At 43.7% G+C, this 23,513-nt stretch overlaps 1 protein-coding gene across 3 annotated transcripts in view; it reads right to left on the reverse strand.

Moving 5' to 3' along the window:
* MDGA2 (MAM domain containing glycosylphosphatidylinositol anchor 2) overlaps window positions 1–23,513 on the reverse strand; it is a 692,671-nt gene that overhangs the window by 389,679 nt on the left and 279,479 nt on the right. For all 3 annotated transcript variants that reach the window (XM_019496066.2, XM_014601296.3, XM_059723426.1), the window contains exon 3: window positions 18,976–19,150. In XM_019496066.2, coding sequence (XP_019351611.1) covers window positions 18,976–19,150 — 175 coding nt within the window. The remainder of the gene's footprint in view (window positions 1–18,975; window positions 19,151–23,513) is intronic.

The raw sequence follows: 23,513 nt of genomic DNA on the forward strand, positions 1-23,513 counted from the left end.
CCACAGATAGAGTAGGGGGACAAAATCTGACCTCAAGCATGAGATAATCACAAGACCTAATTGCATTTCTATTCCCATCATATTGAGAGAATAAAATTATCAATATGGGAAGGTCTTTAAATGCTTTCCATTCCCATAATATCTCCTTAATTTTAAAGAATATTCTGAAGACTAGTTTTATTATACCATGCAAGGGAAAGTGATAAAGAAGGAATACATTTTGTTTCTACGCTAACACTTGCACCGTTGCCTTATATTAATTTCCTTATTCACATTCACTACTTCGGCCTTCAGTCCAAAAAATACATATCAAAATTTAATCACACGAATGGGGGTTCTAATAAATGAAAGGTCAAAAAAAATGATGATCAAATAACGGATTGTTGAATATTGCCAGGTATCTTGGATGGAAATTAAAAATGCCACTGCAATTGGAATGCAAGATTTGCTGCAGACCAAACCGAGCAAACGCAAGTCAGAGAGGCAGCACAGAAACTAATGAATCTGCTGAACTATATTTTCAGTCCCTGGATTATGTCTCAATTACTGTGGCCAGGAGACTGACACCAACACATGCAAGGAAGTGGGTGGACAATATGCTTTGTATTATGCCACAAGAAAGTGTGGGACTCAGCTGACACAAACCAGAGACTAGATTAATTGATTCATAGATTGTAAAACCAGAAGGGACCTTGGAAGATCATCCCCCCACATTTAGTGTCATCTGTGAACTTGAACAAGGTGCTTTTTACCCCCTCATCCAAGTCGCTGATGAAGATGTTGAACAGTGCGGGCCCGAGGACCGAACCCTGGGGGACCCCACTGCCCACGTCCCTCCAGGTCAAAAATGACCCATCCACCACCATTCTCTGGGTGCAGCCCTCCAGCCAATTTGCAACCCATCTGACTGTGTAGATGTCGACACCACAGACACCTAGTTTTTTAATGAGGATGGGGTGAGAGACAGTGTTGAAGGCCTTCCTAAAGTCCAGAAAGACTACGTTCACCACAACACCTGCGTCCAAGGATTTTGTGCCCTGGCTATAGAAGGCCACTGGGTCAGTCTGACAGGACCTGCCCCTAATGAACCCATGTTGGTTGCCCCTAAGCATACACTCCCCTGCTTGCCCCTCGCTGATGTGCTCCTGGATAATTTTCTCAAGGAGCTTCCTCAGAACCAAGGTACGACTAACGGGCCTGAAGTGTCCTGGGTCCTCTTTCCTCCCATGTTTAGAGACCTTCTCATTTCCAATCTGAGTTGTCCATGTCCAAGTTGCACTCCTTTGATCTTGTATCAATACTGCCTCTTTACTCATGCAGTTCTTGTCCTTCTCCAGTGTTCACCCATTAAATGCATTTATGAAGCATAATTGTGCTCTTCTCCTCAAACTTGGTTTTGGAAACTATACAAGCCAAGCTTATATAAGCCAAGATCCTCATTACCCCTAGTCATCCAAGCATCCCCTTCCCCTCTACTTGTTCCCTTTTAAATTCATCTGCATTTAATACAGGGGGTCAGAACAACTAGGGACTGAACTCAATTACCCAGGAAGCTCCATCCAGCCTATGCACTTCTATGCCTCAAACTGTACACAAGATGCCAAACAGGACCTTACCAGTGATGTGTACAGTAGCGTAATACAAGAAACACCTGCAAGTGCCATGATTTTGAGCCAATAATCAGAGCTTGGCAGGGCACTGTTGAGGCATTCTTTTGCATGGAGACTTTGATCGTGGATGTGTGCCAGATGGATCATCTGCTCCAAATAAAATCAGGCAGGCTGCAGCAAATAACTACAGCATCCCAGGCCTTAAGGAGCACTCTCAATTTTCCACATGATATTTTCAACATACTCCTCTCCATAAAAGTAAGGCATTCTTTTTTGCTGTCTTCAACTTCATGTACCTTTTAGGCATCTGCTCCTGGTTTCTGGCCTTCTTTCCCCACCACCCTTATTTACACTATCCTACTGCTTCACAATGTATCATGACCCTGAACAGTCAAGCACTGAATGATTCTCCTGGGCTCTCTGATACAGTACCAGGACACACAGATCATATTAGAGTTTCTATTTATCAAACTTAAAGGGAAAGAAAGCAACATTGTTGTCCAGGTATGATTGTACTACGTGGGTGCATCTAAGCGAGACGCATTACTGAGAGGTAGCATAGTTTACTACACAGTAAGCATGCTTACATGCACATGCTTACTGTGCAGTAAACCTCATGGATTGAGAGTAAATTTGCTACCTGCAAATGCAGTACCAAATTTACTTGTGAATACTTACTGCACAACAGCGCTCATGTAGATGCCTAACCAGGAGCAAATCTGCTCCCAGTCAGCTGGTCATCAGGGGGTGGGAGATTGCTCCATGCCCCCGGGAGCTGCCTGCTGCTGAGCTGAGCTGTGCCACCAGAGCCCAGGCAGGGACTATGTCCCCCTGCCCGGGCAGCAGGAAGCTCCAAGTCCCCCTGCTCCAAGATCACAATCATGGGATGGAGACTAGAGAGCATGTTCCTCCACTCAGCTCTGTGATTGCAGAGCTGGGTGGTGAACAGGCTTCCCAGTCTATTCCCTAACTAGCTCTGTGATCGCAGAGCTGAGCAGGGAACAGGATCCCCAAACTGTTCCCCACCCAGCTCCGCGATCACAAAGCTGGGCAGGGAACAGACCAGCAGGGAGCTCCCAGCACCAGCTCCACAGTTACGGGGCCAGTGCTGGGAGCTAAGGATCAAGGAGCTGAGCAGGGAACAGGCTCTGCACCCCCCATCCCATGATTACAGAGTTGGGGTTGGGAACTGTCCTCATCAGAGACAGGTCCAACCCTGTGCCCTAATTGGGGGATCAAAGCACAAGGCTTGGGGAGAGCTGCAGGGGTGGGGGATATCCCGGCCCCTTGCCCTGATCCACTGGTGGGGCACCTAGCAGCAAGCTACCCAATGCCTGTCTCACCGGTGGATTGGGCAGAGGGCTGAGACCTGCCTCTCTCCCCTGCAGCTTTCTCCAAGTTCCCTGCCTCTGATCAGTGAGCCAGGGCCAGGAACTCCCTGCTGCTGGAGCCAGGGGACAGTGGCCCTACCCCAGCAGCAGGCAGCACCCCCAGGGGCAGGGAGCAAAGTCCCATCCACGGCCAGGCGATAGTCATCTCATGGCCCAGTGCTCCCTGCCAGCCCACAGGCTAGCACCAAGGGGCAGCAGCAGGGGCCCATTGCAGGGCCCTAGGAAGTGGGAGCAATTTGCTGCCATTAGTGGCAAATCTGCTCCCGCTTCCCTATACGTGTGGATGCCTATGTGGGAACGTTTACTTATGAGTAGTTTACTCACAAGTAAATTGCTCCTGGATCTAATGCGCATGTAGATACACCCAGGGACACCAATATTCAAGTTCTGGCAGTCACACTGGTATTTGCTAAATGCAAGGGGAAAAAAATGGTTTAAGGGCTCCAGGGAACCTCTGAAAAATGAACAGACACATATTCCACCTCCATGTCTCTCTCGCCCCTCCACTCCTTTCCAGTCGTAGCATTACTGATAACACACTTCTTTAAAAGAATGCTGGAGTCTATCATTTAAACTCTGTAAGCGTATTATGAATATATCAATGTAAGCGGCTCATGCAATTTAAAAGGGAATTCTTTAACATACCCTGACAAAGGGACCTGAAAAACACAGGATGTTGAAAGACCAAGACATGTCAGATTATGTAAAAAGGTACCTTCAGATTTACTGGAGTAGAAACACTGAAAGCCTCATCTTCAAGAACAGCTTTTATCTCAAATCGTGTATGCATATATCAGGTACAGGACTTTGTTATACATCCCCAACTGTAAACTCACTGCACTAATTACTGCCATAAAGTTAACACAAAACAGTTAAAGCATGAATCTCTTTTTCTATGCAAAAAATCCTCTATATTCTTTACTCCCCTCCATGCCAGGTGGACTTGGTCACATACCAACACTGTGGTAAAAGTAACTCGGGAGCCAGCCTTCTTATCATTCTAGCAGAGTACATCATTATCTTCATCCAAACCAAAAATAGCATTCAGGGAGAGAAGAACATCATTTCCTCTCCACCTTATCAAATTCAAATCAAGTTTCCACTGGCTTTATATAATAGTTATATACTGGAGGGGGAAGAGGGGATGGGAGACCTAGTGTATTAAACAACAAGCTGAACATAAGCTGCTCATTTTTAAAAATATTTTTACATTCTTTTCTGACTTTCTGTGAGAAACCATTTTTCCCCCATTTCAATCCCGTGAAGATCTGACGTCTCTGTGATACCACCCATGATATATGAGCAAATTACAACTACTGCAGTGTATCTAAACAAGCTGTATATTAAAAAAAAAAAGGTTAAGGTAAAGCTGACGTGACTGGGCATTTAAACTCTACACTGCTACATTTCTGTAGCAGGTTAACAAAGTAATTCTGCAGCCGCCCAGTGAAACCAGTCCTGGTATTTAATTAATTATTGACATCAAATTTGATTCTGCATTCTCACATTAGGATTTGTGCAGCGGGTGGAAAATTAGGGGTAAATCTGAACTGCTCCATGTGGGGACTTAGCAATATGACTCCCATTAACATTAATGAGGGAAAGAGACAAAGCTAAATCCCTGTGTGCAGCACTCAACATTTCCCTCGCAACATTTTTTTTTTTCCAGGCTGAGAAGGAAAATGAGTGCTATGATCTCCACATTAAAGACTCAATGCTCCCTCTTTATAAGGCTTCTTTTGCAGACCAGTGATTGCACGTGTAATTAAAGGGCATGCCCTAGCACTCAACTATCTGGCACAATTTAAAATAGTTTCTGCCATGCAAGTCTAGGGCTCTGTGCATAATAGCACCTTGTTAAGAGCAACCCACCTACAGTCAGCCCCCAAACAACCCCGGGAAGTCTTCTGACTCTGCTTTCACATGTCCTGGTCTGTTCATCTCACAGCCCAGGCTATGGCACCCAAGATTAGGCCTAGAGGATGAATCTTCCTTGCTAGGTTATAGATGCAGAGAACCATATTTTCTTGCATACAGTGCAGCCACAAATAAAACACTCACCTTGTTTTTGGAAGGCGGGGAGGATTTTTACAGGTCTGTGGTCAGTTTGCAACATAAAGTAAGTTCTCCTGAGAGCAGAGGGTGCCCAGGAAGTGGAGCATCCTAAAGACAGGCTGGGTGAGACAGCAGGCAGCAGGAACGTCCTGTCCACTGTGGGCTCGGGGCTCCCTGCCCTGCTGCCTTTCCCTGGGGAGCCCTGTCCCACCATTGCGATGCACCCCTTGGGGTGCAGCAGCAGTGGGGGGCTGTAACGCCAGACCATTGCTGTCCCCACTGCTGCTGGGTGGGCAGGGGGTGCAGGGCTGGTGCAGGGCTCCCCAGGGAAAGGCAGCAGGGCAAGGAGCCCCGAGCCGCAACCCACATCCAGCCCCGCTCCGCTCTACTCCAGCCATGCTGCCGGCAAAGGGGAGGGGGGACGGGAGAGTGGAGAGGTGGGCATATGCTCCACCCTTCCATTTTGAAAACATGGTCACCTTAAGTAGCAGGACTGCCAGTTCTTTACTTTAATTGACTCTTTATATAAGTTCCTGTAAATAGGAGTGTTGTTTCTACATCAAAAGCCTCATCAAGATACCACTAACAGCTCACTTGGTGCTTCAAGCATAAGCTACTGTGCTCAGCCACTAGCTACAGCTGTGAGAGGGTTAACACAGGCCTCTGTCCCTCCAGCTTGCTGAGCCAGACGGACAGTATCCCATAGTGGCAGCTGCATAGTCCACCAAATGTCTCCAAGCTTGCTTATTTTCCAGCAAAAAAACACCAAAAACACAAACAAACAAACAAAACCCCAGTTCCCCTGCTTAAAATATTAACTTCTTGTTTTGTTTTGTTTTGTTTCGTTTTGGTTTTTTTGCGAGGGGCACTAATATTGAGAAAAAGCACATATTCTATACAAGAAAATACAGTATGTCAAGAGGAAAGGGAGGGGAAGCACTGTTTCTACAACTGAATACAAAAGTTTTTTTTGCAAAAGCTGTTTGCTCCAAACAAAAAGTTTGTCTGCCCCAAAACTGCTATGCTTTGGTGACTACACAATTTGCCAGCCCCTGTTCATGCAGATCTACCCACAATCTCCTAGCAGCAGAGCCAGATCAATGCCATCAGCTTCACTTTCCAGAAACAGAAACTGAGGCACAGAGGTTGCATGTGGGTTCACCAAAGTCAGACAAGAAATCAGAGGCAGAGGCAGAGCCAGGACTCAGGACCTGAAATCTATTCACACTTGTCCTGGGAAATGCAACCAACAGCAGATGTGTACATTGCCTGTGGCCACCCCACTCTGCAACAACCAGAAAGTAATGGCTGCATAAGATCTGCCTGGGTTTTATTCTTTTGTGCCCAAAGCCCTGGTTGTGGAAACATCTGGCTAAGAGTTAGGCTCCCTACCAAAATGCTTGTTGGTCATGCCCGACCTCTCCCAGAGATCCCCCCAGAGATTCACAAGATTATTTGATGTATTCAAAGGAAAAGTGTTGCGGCAAAGAACACATCGGCAATCATTTCTAACTGAGGGGCACGGAGTACATCTCCGCAGTAGATTGAGAGAGAACCCTCCAAATCTATGAGAGAGATTCAGAAAGATTTGGTGATTCGGACATAGAAACAGCTTTAAATGTTTTTTCTACATACCAAAGGTAGCAGGTGGCTCGTGAATGCTGCAATGCTGGGGCAGATGGAGAGTCCCACAGAAGTGCTGGGGGTCCCCAGTGCACTTGGCAGCAGACCCAGTAGTGGACCAGAAGCACCACCTGTCCGCTTTTGGGTCCACCAGGGAGCGTGATGCCTCCCTCCCTGGCTCAGTAACTGATGCCTCCTGGGTCTGGGGGGGGCACCCGGGGTCCCCCGTGGCCAATCACTGAGCTGAGGGGGGCCCCCAGCACACTCCCCAGCAGATGTGGAAGTGGACAGGAACTACTTCGAGTCCACTTCCACATTTGTTCACTGAGCATGCACTCTCCCCCACAACCCCCACACTCTTGTGGGATGCTCCATCGCAGTGATCATGAACCATGCCTGTTACCTTGAGGTATGTAGAAAAAAAACATTTAAAGTTGTGTCTATGCCCAAATCGCTGATTCTCTGAATCAGCATCGAATCTTCAGATTTGGATTTGGCCGAATCGAATCAGGGACAGTGATCCGAATCAATGAATTGAATCATTGTACCCAATTCGGGCTAAATCTAAATTAAACAGGGCCCGATTTGCACACCCCTACCAGAAACCTACCGCCCTGCCTTGTGCTTAACTCCATACCACAAAGGGGCTATTCCAAAAAGAGACCCACAAGCAGAGATTTCTGCACAAAAGGGGTTTTGCTAGAATCAGACATTCAGCCCTGGGTCTAAAGAGATTTTTCAAACAAGCAAGGTTCTTGCACAAATATTTCATCTAATATGAAGCACAGTAGTGTGTATATATACAGGCCTCAAGCCCATTTGTTTTTCCATTCTAATTTCCAAATGAATTAAAAACCTTTTCTGGTCAAGAGTCTAACCTATAATTCTACCTTCTATTATTCAGAGGATGCCTCCTGGCCTTGCGTGCATAGAGATCAGCAAAGTAAGAGGATTAAATAAATATGCTCTTGATGAAACAGTTCATACAGCTTGGAGTAGAATAGGGTGAGTTGTCCTGGAACAAAAGGTAAAGCTTTGATTAGCTTTGCTTCCCTAAACTGCAAGACTTGTTTGGAAACATAAGCTTCTTTCCTTCTCAAAGGGGAGATCCTTCTCTGTAACCTGGTCAGAGTTTTTCAGGAGAAAGTATAACAGCTTCTTCCAGGAGAGGGAACAAGAGATGAAAGGAACAAGGCATCTTAAGGGAATGGAGGTCATTCAGATGTATGGCAGAGAAAGGGAGTAGAAATTGAGGTGATCCCCTACCAAAAAGACACCCTGCAGATAGGGAATAAATTAATATGTTTCTACTGAACATTAGAGAGAGAAGACCGGGATGGACTCTGGATGCCTTTACAAACTGGATCTTAGGAGAATTAGGTTTGGAGAGAAGGCTGTCTCTCCAGGAAATGCCTCTATATCACATAATCAGTTTGCTAATTAGTTGAGACCTATGCTGAGCTGGAAATAAGAGCTCTTTTGAAAAGGATGCAGCAGGGGAATCCTTGGAAATTCTCTGCCTGACTGGAGGAAGAGACAGGCATTTTCTTTCTAAGGACACTCAAGAACATAGCAGATACATATATATATATATATATTTTTTTTTTTTTTTGTAGGTTAAGAGTTAACAGCCTGTACTCGTAATTCAAACCAAAGCTGAAATTTGGATACAGGAAGACACCTATTTAATTTTCCTTAATCTATTACTCCCTCTGTGCTTTACTATTCAAATAAAACCTGCTTCACTAAAGAATCTTCTGTGTGTTTGGAAAGATTAACCCAGATCTACCAGCATTGCGGAAGATGAAAGGTCTGAGTAGCATCATCCCCCCCATAGATCTGCCCTGGAAGGACATCAAGCTGTTCACACTTCTTCCCATCTACAGGGACCAGAATGGGAACTGCCACCGCTCAATGCAGGGTAGGCAAGGTGCACCCAAGGGTAGCTGAGATGCAACAATACCAGTGGAGTAACATTCACACACACACACACACACACACACACACGTATGCACATGTACACAGTCGCAAACATGCCCAACTTCCTTTATGTTTCTGTGCATCTCTATGGCGTGACACTGCAATGACTGTTATTAGGGTTTTTATAAACTCAAATGCTGGGTTCATGCATGTTCCCTGACAATATACAGTGGATACAAAGAGACTACAAAAAACTTTCTACAGCATTCATCCTACATAAAAAGAAGAAATAGAAAAAGTTACTCCAAGAACAAGCTCCCCAGCCACAAAACAACTATCAGAGGAACAACACCAACACCTTACAACAGTCCAACCTCAGACTCGATGAAACTGAAAGCAGCAACCAACCCAAAAATATTATCAATCTCTCCACACACACGCTTACCAAAACTGAAAAATCTGTCCTTTCTAAAGGCCTAAATTTCTGTCCAGAAAAACACCCTAATAAAATGCCTCAATGTGGAGAACTAGAAGAATTTTTCTGACGCCTGTGCCTCAAAGAATATTTCCACGACCAAACTGAACCCACTCCCAACAACAACTCATCCTCTGGCAACATTCAGGAAAGGATCAATGCCAACAAGCCCAAAAAAAAATCAGATTGGACACCTCACAGTGGACAAAACCCTAACCTTGACTGCTACATTGACTTCTTCAGGGAAAGAATGAACAACGAAATAATCAGCAACACGCGCCACCACAACAACCTCTCTCTACCAGAGAAAAAGGCCATAGACTCTCTAAGATCTAACCACCAAATAGTAATAAAAGCAGCAGATAAAGGAGGAGCCATAGTCATCCTAAACCGTGAGGATTACACAAAGGAAGCCAAGAGACAGCTCTCTGACACCACCTACTAGAAAGAACTACAAGAAGATCCTACTCCCCTTTTCACCAAAAAACTCAACAATACCATCAAATCATTTCCATCAAGATTACAAGAAAAACTACAGACCTTGATCCCCCCGTTACCTAACCCAGGGAATTTTACATGCTCCCTAAAATCCACAAACAAGAGAACCCTGGCAGACCTATCATATCCAACCATGGGACCCTAACTGAGGAAATATCAGGTTTTATTAAATCAGTCCTCAAACCGCTTGTCACCCACAGAGCAAGTTTTGTCCAAGACACCACAGACTTGCTACGGAAACTTAAAAACATAGACCACCTTCCCAGCAACACACTCCTAGCCACCATGGACGTTACCCGCCTATATACCAACGTCCCACACCAGGATGGCATCCAAGCCTGCCTTACATATCTACAGGAACAAGATTACAACTCAGAATACAGACCCAAAGATATTACTGAGCTTATACACTTCATCCTCACACACAACAATTTCACTTTTAATAATCAACACTTCCTCCAGACGATGGGAACAGCTATGGGCACTAAAATGGCTCCATAGTATGCCAAACTTTTTATGAGCCACCTGGAAGAAGACTTCCTCAAGAATTGCAACACCAAACCCTTGCTGTACTTAAGATACATCGATGACATCTTCATCATTTGTACTGAGAACCTGCAATCTCTGATTGAGTTCCATCAGAAATTCAGCAGTCACCATCCCTCCATCCGACTTTCTTTAGAATACTCCAGCACCAACATCCCCTTCTTAGACACAATGATCAGTATCCAAAAGGGTAAAATACAGACCACAGTATACAAGAAACCCACAGACCAACATACATATCTGCACAGAACCAGCAATCACCCTAAACACACCAAAAAAGCTGTGATATACAGCCAAGCCCTCAGATACCACCGCATCTGTACTGAAGAGCACACCCGGGATTGCCACCTCACCAATCTTAAAAAGGCTTTCACCCAGCAAGGACGCTCCTCCAGAGAGGTAGATTGCACGTTTGAAAGAGCCACCCGGATACCACGTGAAGAACTGCTGCAGTATAGAAGAAAAACACCCACTAATCGCACACCGCTGGTTATGACGTATCACCCATCCCTTGAACCTGTACAGAAAATCCTCCCAAAAATTGCAACCCATACTAGAAAGAGACCCTATTCTTCAAAAGATCTTCCCAGAGCCACCCATCCTAGCCTTCAAACAAGCACCGAACCTCACCAACCTCATCACCAGAAGCAAACTTCCTCAAGCCCAGAACACACCGAAAGGATCCAGACCGTGCCAGGACAAGGAATGCAAAACCTGCCAACACATCTCCACCACCCCCGCTATGACTACACCCCACAACAGAGCCATCGGCATCCCAGGATCTTACAGCTGCACCTCCAGAAATGTGATATACCTCATCCAATGCACCAGATGCCCTGATGGAAGATATGTAGGAGAGACCAGACAACAACGGCACACCAGAATGAACGCACACCGGAAATCCATCAAAGACAGAAATACCCAATTACCGGTGGGGGCACATTTCTCACAGGAGGGCCACTCTCTCTCCAATCTCTCAGTCCTGATCCTCAAGGGAAATTTACACAACACATCCCAGAGACGAGCCTATGAGCTCCATTTCATCAACCTCCTGGATACTAGAGATCAGGGACTAAACATAGACATTGGATTTTTGATACATTACAATCTGCCTGGCAACTGACTCCCCAGCCCAGCCCAGCCCAGCCCAGCCCAGCCCAGCCCCTGGCTTCTTCACTTTTCATCCCATCCAGGAAGAGCACACACCAACTGCTGACACTTCCTTAGCCTGACGAAGGGTTTTTGAACCCGAAAGCTTGCTTAATAACTATTCTCCAACCATTTGGGTTGGTCTAATAAAAGATATCAAATTCACCCAAGGAACCTTGTCTGCCTGGGTTCAGTGAGAGCATTTGAAGCAGGTGTCAAGATCTAGAAGATGAACAACTTGAGTGCTCTTTGATCTAAAACTCTTGAGACACCTTTAAAGGCAACAGATGCTAGACACCAAGAATAGGGAACATGCAAATAGCTGCAAAGGAATACCTTACCTCACTCACACTTGTGAGTGGTATGGAATTAAGTGTCTCATTGGCATACCCCAGATTTTGGAAAGAAGCTTCTGGCTTCCCAGAGATATCAGCACAGGTTCACCTCTTGTTTCTTTATACTGCACGTGTTTACATATGCAATCCATTTCAAGCAATAAACTCTGGTGCAGAGGTTATTGCTCCTGGGTGCACTGTTTGAGTATGCGGCAAGGACCGTGATGTCTAGAAAATGCTATTTAGAGGCTTGCTTTTTGGGAATTGGCTTGTAGGTAAAGTAGATATGTATTAGAATAATGGTGTAGGCCAGCAGCAAGGGTTAATTGTTGTTTGTTTGTTTTTTAAAGCCTGTTTGTGCCTTCAAGGCCCACTGTGCCTGACCCAGGCAAGCAGCAAGCAGACACACAGGCTAGGGTATTGAAGACATGTCAACAGCCTGGAGATTGAAGGCTGAGGCCCACCCCCACTTCCCAGTGGGGTGGGTGAGATGGTCTGGTGTTATGCCCTCTGTCCATGGTAGCCTTGGTTTCACCTCTTGTGGACACTTTGCTGCTCTGAAATCCCTCCTTTTGTATTCTTTCTCCCCTTCTGATGACTCTTCATCTCTGGGCACCACTGATCGATCTCCCTGTGGTCATCATACTGTCCACATTCAGCCCTGTCAACATATTCCGTTGTTTCACAAACCCATCACATTCACACATCCTAATTTGGGCTTTTCTGGTCTTCTCTTAATTTGGTCTGTTCCCCAAAGCTGGAAATCTCAAGGGCTCTGCAGTTGGGCACTGTGACAGAGTCTCTTATCTGTTATGGGCCAGTGTGGTACCTGACACTCAAGATAGAATCCCAGAGTGAAGCTCATGTACTGGTCAGACATATCTTGACTTCGATAACAGCCCTGGGACTGGTAGATATAGAATTGTTTGAATTATTCTTATCTGCTATCACTGTGTGTCAATAACATTCTCCTATTATTGAATGGAGAGGCTGTAGTCAGTCTGAGGGGTTGGGTCTGCCCAGACCAAGGGATCTGGGTCATAAATCCAGTGCCAACAGACTGTGGCACGTTGAGCTGAGTCAGAACAGTCTCAGCTGGAAGGGAGCCTGGAGGGTCGGCCTGCCAGCCCAGGGCTTCTCCAACCTAGCTTAATGTGCTGTGGAGGGGATGGCTGGGGCACGAGCGTGCCCCAGTGTGGGACTAGACATCAGGCAGCCCCTGCGCTGAAGTACCCTCACGTCCCAGCCAGCCCCAGCATCTATACATGCATTGCTGTGCATGAAAAAAAAAACAAAAAACTCCACAACAGGATAGTACTTGTATTTACTAATTAGGCAACTCTGCTGTAAAGGTTTCATGTAGACATGTGACTTGAGGAGTAGTTTTGCATTTTTCAACTTGCAAGACATGAATGCAAAAAAGTTTTTAAATGGGAATGTCCGGGTGTTTTTATTGTAGCCATACAAAGGCATAAGAATCATAAAAAATGCTTATCCACCAGGAAAACAGGGGTAAAGTAGCATCAGTATTTTCATTTAATTAGAGTGGTCATTAGTCGGGGGGGGGGTGGGGGGGATCACCTCTCTAACTTCTTGTGCAGTTGCACGAATAATACATATCAGTTTTTACCCTTATTTTTACCTATTGCCAAACATAAAATCCATACCATCTTTAGGACCTGGTGTTTGACTGGACCCTTGGGCCCAAAATTTCAGAGAGGTTCCATGGAGATTTGGGTGGTTGGTCCACCCAGAGGTTAAATTTACAAGGCAGCAATAGTTAAAACATTTTATGTACAATAGGTAATGTCCTACATTAGATTATTAACACTTTGGTGCCAGGAAGCTCAAGACAAAACTTAATGAACAACAACCTAAAACTGAAACATCCTTCACGATTTCAGGTGCCTGAGTTCTTTCCCTTTTCATAGTTTCACAGTAGCTAGGGTCAGGAGGGACCTGAACAGATCATCTAGCCTGACCCCCTGCCACAGGCAGGAATGAATTCTGGGTTCACAAGACCCCAGACAGGTGATCACCCAACCTCCTCTTGAATTTGCCCAAGGTAGGGGCGAGGACCACTTTCCTGGGAAGTTGGTTCCAGATTTTGGCCACCCTAACTGTAAAATATTGTTTTCTGATCTCTAACCTAAACCTATTCTCCATCAGTTTATTACCATTGTTACTACTGGACTTTTACTACTGGACTATGCAACTATGCAGCAGCAACAGCCTCTCTTCATTAAGGCTGCAGCTAAGTTTCTGGGACCATCCTTATTTTGGCCTTCTCAAATACACAGGCATAAGAATAACACCCCCAACATTGGTAGGAGAAGTCTAAGAGCATGATAACATTTTATCCCATGTTTAAAGGCAAGTGGACATGGATGCTCATGAAACCATGAGTTCTAACAGAAAGTATTGGTCAAAACCCAGAAGAATCATTATCTTGTGTTCCTAATGTTGTAGCAAGCAAAAGAAAAAGACAGACTTGTAAAGCAACAGGACTGCCGATGCAGCAAAATGCAGGTGTGATCCTAACACACAATGGCATGAAGGGCTAGATAGTATACAGGAGTAGTAGTGCATACTAGCCCCAGAGTACAAGCTATGGGGACTCACAGTACACAACCTGGTTGCTAGCCCTTGTGAGACTGCTGCTCCACTGTTTTTGTGGCTTGCTAACAGCCAGACTGAGAGACCACATGTTTGCTAGCAGGTATTATCCTCATGCCTTTATTTTCCATATCTCTGTGTAGATATGCCCTTAAGCTCTGTGGCCTTCTCTCACAGATCTAGCGCACAGGGCCAAAAATATGGGAATTCAAAGTAATTATGGAAGTTATTTAAAGGTTAAGTGGTAACATCAGGGTGGTTCATGGGTTCAGACAGACCTAAAATAAGGCATTAAATGGTATCTGGAGACCTTTCACTAGAAAGCAATAGCCAAATCGTGATAAGATCCCAGCTTCTATTAAAGTGCCCAGAACTGAAGCCTCTAAGGAAACCCACAGCTTAACAGACACTGGATGCAGACTGGAGGCCAATCTGGGAGATCCAGTTGTAGGATTGAGGTCCTCAGCAATGGGGACAATTTCTTGGAGGGGCTCAACACTCAGGAGCTCCCACTGCTCTGAAAACCCAGCCCTGAGCCTGTAGCCCCTTTCTTGATGGAGACATGCTTGCTAAGGCCACCCAGTCACTAGGAAAGCTTGGCAGTAAGAAAAGGAAGGAGGGGTTCCTGCAAAACACAAGTGCCCTTGATAAATGGCATTGTATTTGCAAGAGGGCATCCTCCACCGTCAGATGATCCTGAGTTTTCCTGGGCAACGCGCTTGGCATTTGGCAAAGGGAGGCAAAGAACATGAGAGTCTTCTAGTCAAATGAAGGGAATCTCTCTCCTTTTTCTTTCCAGTCTCCTCTCCTTTCCAGGGGAGAGGACAATGGCAGAGGTGAGATGAATGAGGGGTGGCCAGGGGAGGAGGAGGGCATTAGGTGCAATGGAATCAGAAGTAGGAGCATAAGGGATGATAGAAGGAGCCACCGGGGTAGTAGAAAATGGAACAATGAATGTAAGAGAGTTGTTTCAGGCTGCAACGGGCAGAGCGAAGGAGGTCTTTCACACCCAGGGTGGACTCTACAAGGCATGTGAAGGTCCCTTGCCTTGCAGTCACTTTAATCTCATCAGGGGACCTGCCCAATATGCAAAGCTATAGTTAGAGCAAAACAAATAACAGATACTTCGGGTTGATACCTAAGTGAAAAAGAAACAAAAGACAAAAGAAGGGGGGGAGGAGGGGAGGGAATGGTCAAGGTTGAATTGAAACCAAGTACTTGTGGGAGGGTTTCAGTTGAACTTAACCACTCCCCCTCCTCCAAATTTAATTTCCAACCAGTCAAAAAAAACCAAAAAAAAGGTTTACTTTACCCAAAATAAACTATGCTGCTGTGTTTTCATGTTATTTATTCCATTTTCACCTTTAGTTCAAAATTTTTTTTTTTTTTCAACAAGGAAGTGCCATTTTGGAACGACGCAAGAAAGAATTTTTGTTTGGTTTGTTTTCATTTAGTGTCAAAAACTCGTGGTATTTCTACAATGAAACCATTCATTTAAAAGTGACAAAACAACAGGTTTCAACATAAAAAAAACAAACAAAAAAATCCCTCCATTGTCATCTATCACTTGGTCATCATTCTTCAAAACAGTGCCCCTAGAGTAAGTGAACACCAGAACTGGTAAAATGTGTGCATGGGTGCATGGGTGGGAAGAGGAGAGGGCCAGTGGAAAAAAGTTTGCATGCACAATTCATCATTATATTTTGCCAACAAACTGTATTGGTGCCAGCAAGCTCATAGTTGAGAGATGGAAAAAAAAAAAAAATTCTGTGGTTCACTTTTTGAATAATCTACCTGCGAGCTGTAAAAATACAATACCTCTTCAAAATTTAAATTTGAAGCTGAAGATTCTCTTTATCCCTTAGATAAAGTCCTTGATCCAAAATTAATGTTATCCAGGTTGATACAGTCTCCTTTCAAAGGACAGACTACAAAGTGAAATGTAGGTACTTGGGAAATGCATTTCCTCCATTGTCCTTTTTTTTTTTTTTTTTTTTTTTTTTTAAACAGCAAAAACTCCGTTCAGCAATGTTTTAGGGTTTTATGGAGAAACACATTTTATTTTCTAATTTTTGCTAAAAATTACAAATATTTAGTTTTTACATGTTTGGAATGAGCCTCTAATTTTGAAGGAAATGGGCTTTTTCCATGCATCTTTTCTCTTGCTCCTGTTTTATTTTGGCTAGATCCAATCTGCACTGGGTATCTTGAGGCCATCACTATGACTGGCTGCCTAGATGCATTTGAGTGTAAATATCTGAAAGAAAATTAGTGGGAAAGCACAGCTGGAACCTGAAGATTATTCCATATTCAAGAAGCAGCTTTCCATTTCAAGCATTTGTAGAATGGGTATAAGTTTTATAAAGATAATATACATCAAGTATAAAACTAAGAAAGTAGCGTGGTATATAACATGGTATATACAAAGAGGATGAAGGATTTTGGTCTTCCAAAAACCAACATCAATCTTAGCTGGAAAGGATTCAAATATTAAACAGTTACAACCATTTCCAAAACGTTGTATCTGAAACCTTGCAAAGAACAATGTTTCCAACTATTTCGTTGATCTAATAAAAGATATCATATTTGCCCAACGAACCGTGTCAACCATTTCCAAAAAACCACTCTCAGAGCACTAGCGATGCATTTCATACCGTCCTTGATTTCAAAGTTACTGTCATTAAAATGCTACAACTGAGAAATGAATGATATTCCAATACATTGATATTGAGATAAGAATCTATCGGTAGCTGTAGCATTATGCAACTCAAGGGACTGTCTGTGGGTAAAAACAGCTAGCAGCATACAGCTGACTTGGTGGAGGTATCTGTTCAGGGCCTATATGTGTAGGCAATTTGGAAAGAATAAGAATCAGAGCAGAATGTGTGAGCTCACATGAGCTTTGGATGATATGTATGCCAACTGAAGGTGCCTCCTAGAGCTGAGCATAATATCATCTCTCGGTGTCTTGGACATTGAAAAATGTTGTAATAATCATTTGTTAAAGCCATCTATTAACCCTTTATGAATTATTTTAAAACCCACCATTAATATACTGAGTATGATTAAGTGGCTACACTACATAAGGCTCATCAGAAAGCTAAGCAAATAAGCGAGAAATGTGCTGGAAGTGTGTGGGAGAGGGAAATCAGCTAAAATATATATAATGTAATAGAAGTCTGGGCTTCTAACGTAGCTCATTATCTTAACCTTCATCAAACAAGGATAGTAGTACTGATAAAAATCTTTTATCACCATTTAGTACTGATAAAATCTATGGCAGAGTCATGCTTCTTAGAAATGTTATTGAGACAGTCAAATTGAGAAGGTCTTGGGGAAAAAAAGCAATACGTTGGAACACTGCTGTCTTGCTTTCTGGTCTTTTATGTAGCACCTCTAGCATCGGAAAATCCTCCAAACACATGCAAGAAGACCACCTCCTTCTTCAGTGGTTTAAAAATGGGCTGTCCTGCTTTTCTACCCTTTGGCATCTGGTCAAAATAGGTATGGCCATGCTTATACCTATATAGGTATGGCAGGAGAAGGACCAGTAGATTTCTAATGAAACCACTTCTCGTTCAGTGATGAAGGGGGGACTCTCTCATCTCATTGCCCTCCTTGCGCTGTTCCAGCAAGGGGCTTTGGAAAACCCTGTCCTTTGCTGCTCGGTCTAGCAGCATTAAGGGTGCTGCTTCTCAAGCAAATGTTAATTTGCAATAGCTTTCTGTGAACACTGACGGTACAGGAGATGCAACATAAATGACTTGCTTGTAAAACCTAGATCGATTGCTAGAGGTGAGAATTTCAAAAGCCCAAACAAGCATCTCAAGCTGCATATATCCCCCACTCCCATCCCCTTTCTCCACTCCCCCATACAAATGCATTCTCCTAGGCCACTTCCTCTGATCCCTTCTTGGCTTCTTTCATATAGAAAGAGGCTTGTGATTTCCTGTATTTGTGGAGGTGAGGGGTTGTGATTTCTTAATCTGTGCTCACTTCTCTGACAAATATTTAACTTCATTGATCTAGCTATTTTGGGGACATATTAAAATGTGTACATTGCATTTTTGCTTTAAAAAAGGAAAAACTCAAACGTCCATGGTGCTGCATTATGCAGTAGAGTTTATCAAAAAAAAAAAAAAAAAATCTGAGAAAGATGAATCCCCAAATTTCATCGCTGTTGTTAAAGTTACATATTCAACCTGGGAATATGATCATCATTAAAAAGGCAATTTTACTGGCAATTACCACACGGTGGAGTCCGGAATAGTGTGCTTGTTAGCAAATGCTGACATTTTAGCAGCAATCACTGTAATAGGTCAAAAGTATCAAGAAATCAGGAGAATTAGTATTTGTGGGAGGTTAAGGACTGTGCTAAGGAAACATATGAACCTTAGTGAAGTCAATGGCAAAACTTCCACTGATCTCAAAGGCAGTTGGAGCAGACCCTAACTTAATAAATCTCTGGTGACATAATGACCTTGATTTCTTTGCCCAAGTTTGCAATGCCTCCTTGGGTCACCTTCAGGGTGATGAGTTGCAGGGATTACTCGCATAGCTAAAAGATGCCAAAATGGGCTCAGTGTCTTGCTTCTAAACTGTGTTTCGTGAACATGCATGCTTGTACATGAACGCGTGTGTCTGTAATTTGCACGGGACTGGCGACTTCCCAACTATTACTTAACCACATTCATATCATGCCACATAGCAGAGGAGGCAAATAAAGTCTGCTCAGAGCTTTCGGAGCCATTACTTACAGTAGACATCCACTCTTATTGACTTTATCGCTGGCGAACCCAAGCCATTTTCCGCCTTACAGTAGTAGCGACCTCCTTGATGGCGCTGGATATTGGTAATCCTCAGAGTTTCGTTGAAGACACTTGAGTCTTGAAATCTGTCAGAGGCACTTCCTGCTGTTTTGGTCCACCTGATCTGAGCAAGCATCAAAAAAGAGTTGTTACTTTAGTTCGGTTGGTTGTAAAAGATGCACACAGTATAACTAAATACAGGGGGATTCCTTCTACCAGCCAATGTCCTGAGAGAACATGTTGTACTACCAATATGGGACTTCTTTCTATATCAAATTAAGTGTACCCACACATAATCAGACACTGCACCATAGTACATTGCAACCATGTTCCTTTAGCTACACTATATTTGCAGTAACCAATTACCTGAGATGGAAATAATTCTCAAGAATATAAATGTCAGCAACGAGGATGTATGTCTGTAGTGACTCAACCGACCATCACTAACGCATCCATTTAAATAGCTGCAGAAAAATCCTCTCTGAGCAAAAATACGCAGAGCACATCAGGATTCACTCTTTGCTCTTCCTTTTAAAATAACAACAATCTATTTTTAAAGTTTGACCTAGGTTTACACACAAAATCATCTCAATGAGCCAACAATGGTAGCATGTAATGGCCTAACGTTAAGTGATGCTAAGCTCATACTGAAGTCAGAGTTACGAAAATGCCACGGATCAAATTTCTATTAGGAAACATCTTAAAATTAATACCGCTTGTGTGTGCATGTGCTTTTCTTTTTCTTTTACAGCCATATAATCCAAATAGCTTCTTGCAATTTCAAGCAGCTTTGTACTTTTTTCTTTAATGGTTTAACATTTTTTTTCTTTTACAATAATTATAAGCTCCTTTACTCCAATAAATGCTTTCCAAAAATGTGCAAACTTTCCAGAGTGAACATTTCTAGGAAAAAAAAAAAAGTGACAATACAGTCAGGATGTCTAAAGCACTGTCTTTCACAAACAATGGCATTCTCTGAAACAGCTGTGCAAAAGGGAATTAGCTCTAGTAGTGAAATAAGCAGCCACTATGGTATCGTTCAGTTAAAAATTGATATCATTGGATGAAAGCTGTGTTGAAAAGTATCAAAGCAACTTGAAAGAGCTAAACTTTAGAGTGAAAAAAATGGACATAGCGTGGGAAACGCCTCCCATGCCGTCACTCAGGTTTGTCATCACCCGACTCCACTAACTTCACAGAAATATTTCACTCCTAGGACTGTTGAGAGCTGCCCCAGTCACTTGTGCATAACTTTCCCACCTCATGTTCAACAGAGATGCAAAGTCTATGTTGGACTTGCCAACAGAAACATGCAGCTTTTTGCTAAATGCAGACCTCAGACAAAAACGCCTTTGGGGGAAAAAAAGGTCTCAAATAGTTTTCTCCCTCACTGAGTCTCCAGCTACCTCTCTGTGGCTGTTGAAGGGAATCCTTTTTCAACTAACCTCAAATTGGAAGAAAAAAAAAAAATCAAGTACTGTCCTTGCAATAGTGTCCTTGTCCTCATGCTTTACCTGTGGCAAGTCAGAGGGTGCTTTTGATGTTTCTGGCATTATACCTGGTAGTTGCATGTGAAGATTTCTCCCAAAGATTAGAAAAATAGGTTAGGCAAACACCTGTCTAGGATGATTTTGACAGGGATGATTTTACTTTCAGCATAAGTTTTAACTAGAATCTAGATGACTTCCAGAGGGACCTACTTTCCTACTATTCTTAGGGACAGGAGCAATGCATTTACAATGGTAATGAAGACACTGCAAACATCTAAGAACAACGTCCTGCTGGGAGCAATGCTAATACGATTACAGTTTGTTTGCTGGAAAGGTGGCCAGCTTGTATTGACCACATAAAACTGAAGGTCCCCGTCTGCACCCTGAAGGATCCTGAGTATGAGCAGAACAGGGCTGCTGTTATTCATGTTACAGGATTGCCCAGACGTGTCAGCCAAGACTGGGGATTTATCAGGCCCTTGGCCTGTGGATTTTATAAACTATACAGAGAGAGATGAGCATGAGCCCATAGTCAATGTTAAAAGCAAGGGGGAGTAGTGGGTACACTGCAGGGTAGGCCTAGGATGCAGAGTGACCTAGACAAATTGGAGGATTGGGACAAAAGCAATCTCATGAGGTTCAGCAAGGACAAGTGCAAAGTCCTGCACGTAGGACGGAGCAGTCCCATGCACCGGTGCAGCCTGGGGGGTGACTGGCTGGGCAGCAGCTCTGCAGAAAAGGACCTGGTGGTGACAGTGGACAATATGCTGAATAGGAGCCAGCAGTGTGCCCTATGTGCCAAGAAGGCTACCGGCATCCTGGGCTCCTTGGTAGAAGTGGTGCCAGCAGATGGAGGGAATGATTCTTCCCCTCTATTTAGCACTGAAAGGCTACATCTGGAGTCCTGTGTCCAGTTGTGGCCCCCCCACTACAGAAAGGATGTGGACACATTGGAGACAGTCCAGTGGGCAGCAATGAAAATGGGTGAGGGACTGGGAGACTTGCGAGGAGAGGCTGAGGGAAAGGGCTGATTTATTCTAGAGAAGAGAAGACTGAGGAGGGATTGAATAGCAGCCTTCACCTCCCTGCAGGGGGGTTCAAAAGAAGATGGAGCTGGACTGAGACCAGAAAGAAATGCCCTGCAGATGGATATAAACTCATGTATTTTCCCAATACATCAGGACCAAAAAGGCCAGTTGTGCACCGAATTGGGTGAGAAAAGTTTTCCCCTTCCATGATCCTGAGGTTTCAGATTTGTTCCTACTTCTCATCAAGTTGAACCTGAGAAACATTGCAGCTATTTGCATGAATAAGGGTGACCTATTCCAAAATTTCGGAGAGTGGGACATGTACCAATTACACAAGAGACTGAGGTTCAAGGGTGTTCTCTGCATGCATGATTCAAGCCAGGGGCTTGATTCAAAGTCCCTGGCTCCAGGCAAGTGGCCAGGCAGTTGGTTATTCTGGAAGGCATCTCTCTTTCCAACCAGAAATTTTGTTCTGGACCTGAGCATCCTTCCCCAGGGAAAGTTCAGAGAAACCTTCCCCAATGAAGTTCAGTCCACAGAGGTGCAAGGAAGTTTGTTCTCGACTTGGATGAGAGGGAAATATTGAGTCACAAAATTTCGGGTTTACACTCTGGATGCTGGAGTTGCAGCCAGGGCAAGAACATTGTTAAAACTATCAAGAAGCTTTCAAACTGCTCTCTCTCCTGTAGGGCCCATGGGTTATTCATAATGCATGATGGTGCAGCGTGTGGGTTCACACAGCACTTTTTCTAGCCGACCAACACAACTCACATGTGGTTTTTCCACTGAAAGAGTTTAGCATATTTGCTTAATTCTTATCTAGCGTACTCTGTGTGCGGGAGCGATGCCATTAGCTCAGCTATATTTACCAATCTCAATCTGTCTATATTTCTATTATAAACCCCTGGCTTCAGGGCATTTTAAATCGGCCATAAAAATGTGCTGCAGCATAATTTTGGTCCATGAAGGCAGCTCTAGCTTTTTGCAAAATTTCAATTTCCTCATCTCTCTTATTTTAAAACAAATATTGTTTTAGCTTTAAGGTAATCACTGAATCTTTTACATGATCTCTTCCCATTCCCCCTTGCTCAACCATAATTGTCAAGTCATGTCCTATTACAATTCTGCTATATTTTTTTTTAATACACAAAAATTGAACATTGGGGATTTGTTTTGTTTTTTACTTGAACGCTTTAAAAAGTGGGAACTTGTTGCACAGCAGGGTGATATATTCCTGAGTATTCATTTTAAATGTGTGAATAAAATTGCTGCTTTTATAACCTCGATTTTGAAATTATACAGACTATTTTTTTTGGCTCTGGATAGAATTACACATTGGCTTATCAAACCAGAGACTCATCCATCCATCCGTCCATCCATCCATCCATCCCCTCCTGCAGGCTTAAAGATTGCTTAAGCCTGGCTTGACTTTTAGGGCCAAAAATAAAACTTGATTTTAGTTTGACAATTAATTGCCTTTCTTTTGGGAGGTTACTATTAACAAGATATATGTATTCTGAATCCGTGCTGTGTTCAGAGAATAACATCCCATGGGCCAAACGCATTGTCTTCCCTTGGAGATATCCTGCAGCGGAGAGAACTAGAATGCTGATTTAACCTCAGTTCATACTTCACCTTGGCTTTAACTCAATGCAAACGCTAAAATGAGCTGATTCCAATCAATAATGCATTTTTATTTATTGAACACCAAGAATGCACAAATATGACCGCTCAAGGAACCGTCCTAATGTGATAATCAAAGCAAATTAATACAGTGAAACCAGACGTCTGAGCCTTGGAGGCCTTATCCAAGCAAAACTTCTATGATAGTCACTTGGACTGGCCTGGTGTAATCAGTACATTCAGGAAGCAGTTAGGGGTTTCATGCACTTCCCTTTAAAATTAAATACAGGACCTTCCTCTGGCTTCAAACAGACACTGGATGGGCCAACCTAGTATGCGAGAAAGC

This window comes from Alligator mississippiensis, chromosome 2 (genome assembly GCF_030867095.1).
Source record: "Alligator mississippiensis isolate rAllMis1 chromosome 2, rAllMis1, whole genome shotgun sequence".
In the NCBI taxonomy this organism is placed as follows: domain Eukaryota; kingdom Metazoa; phylum Chordata; order Crocodylia; family Alligatoridae; genus Alligator; species Alligator mississippiensis.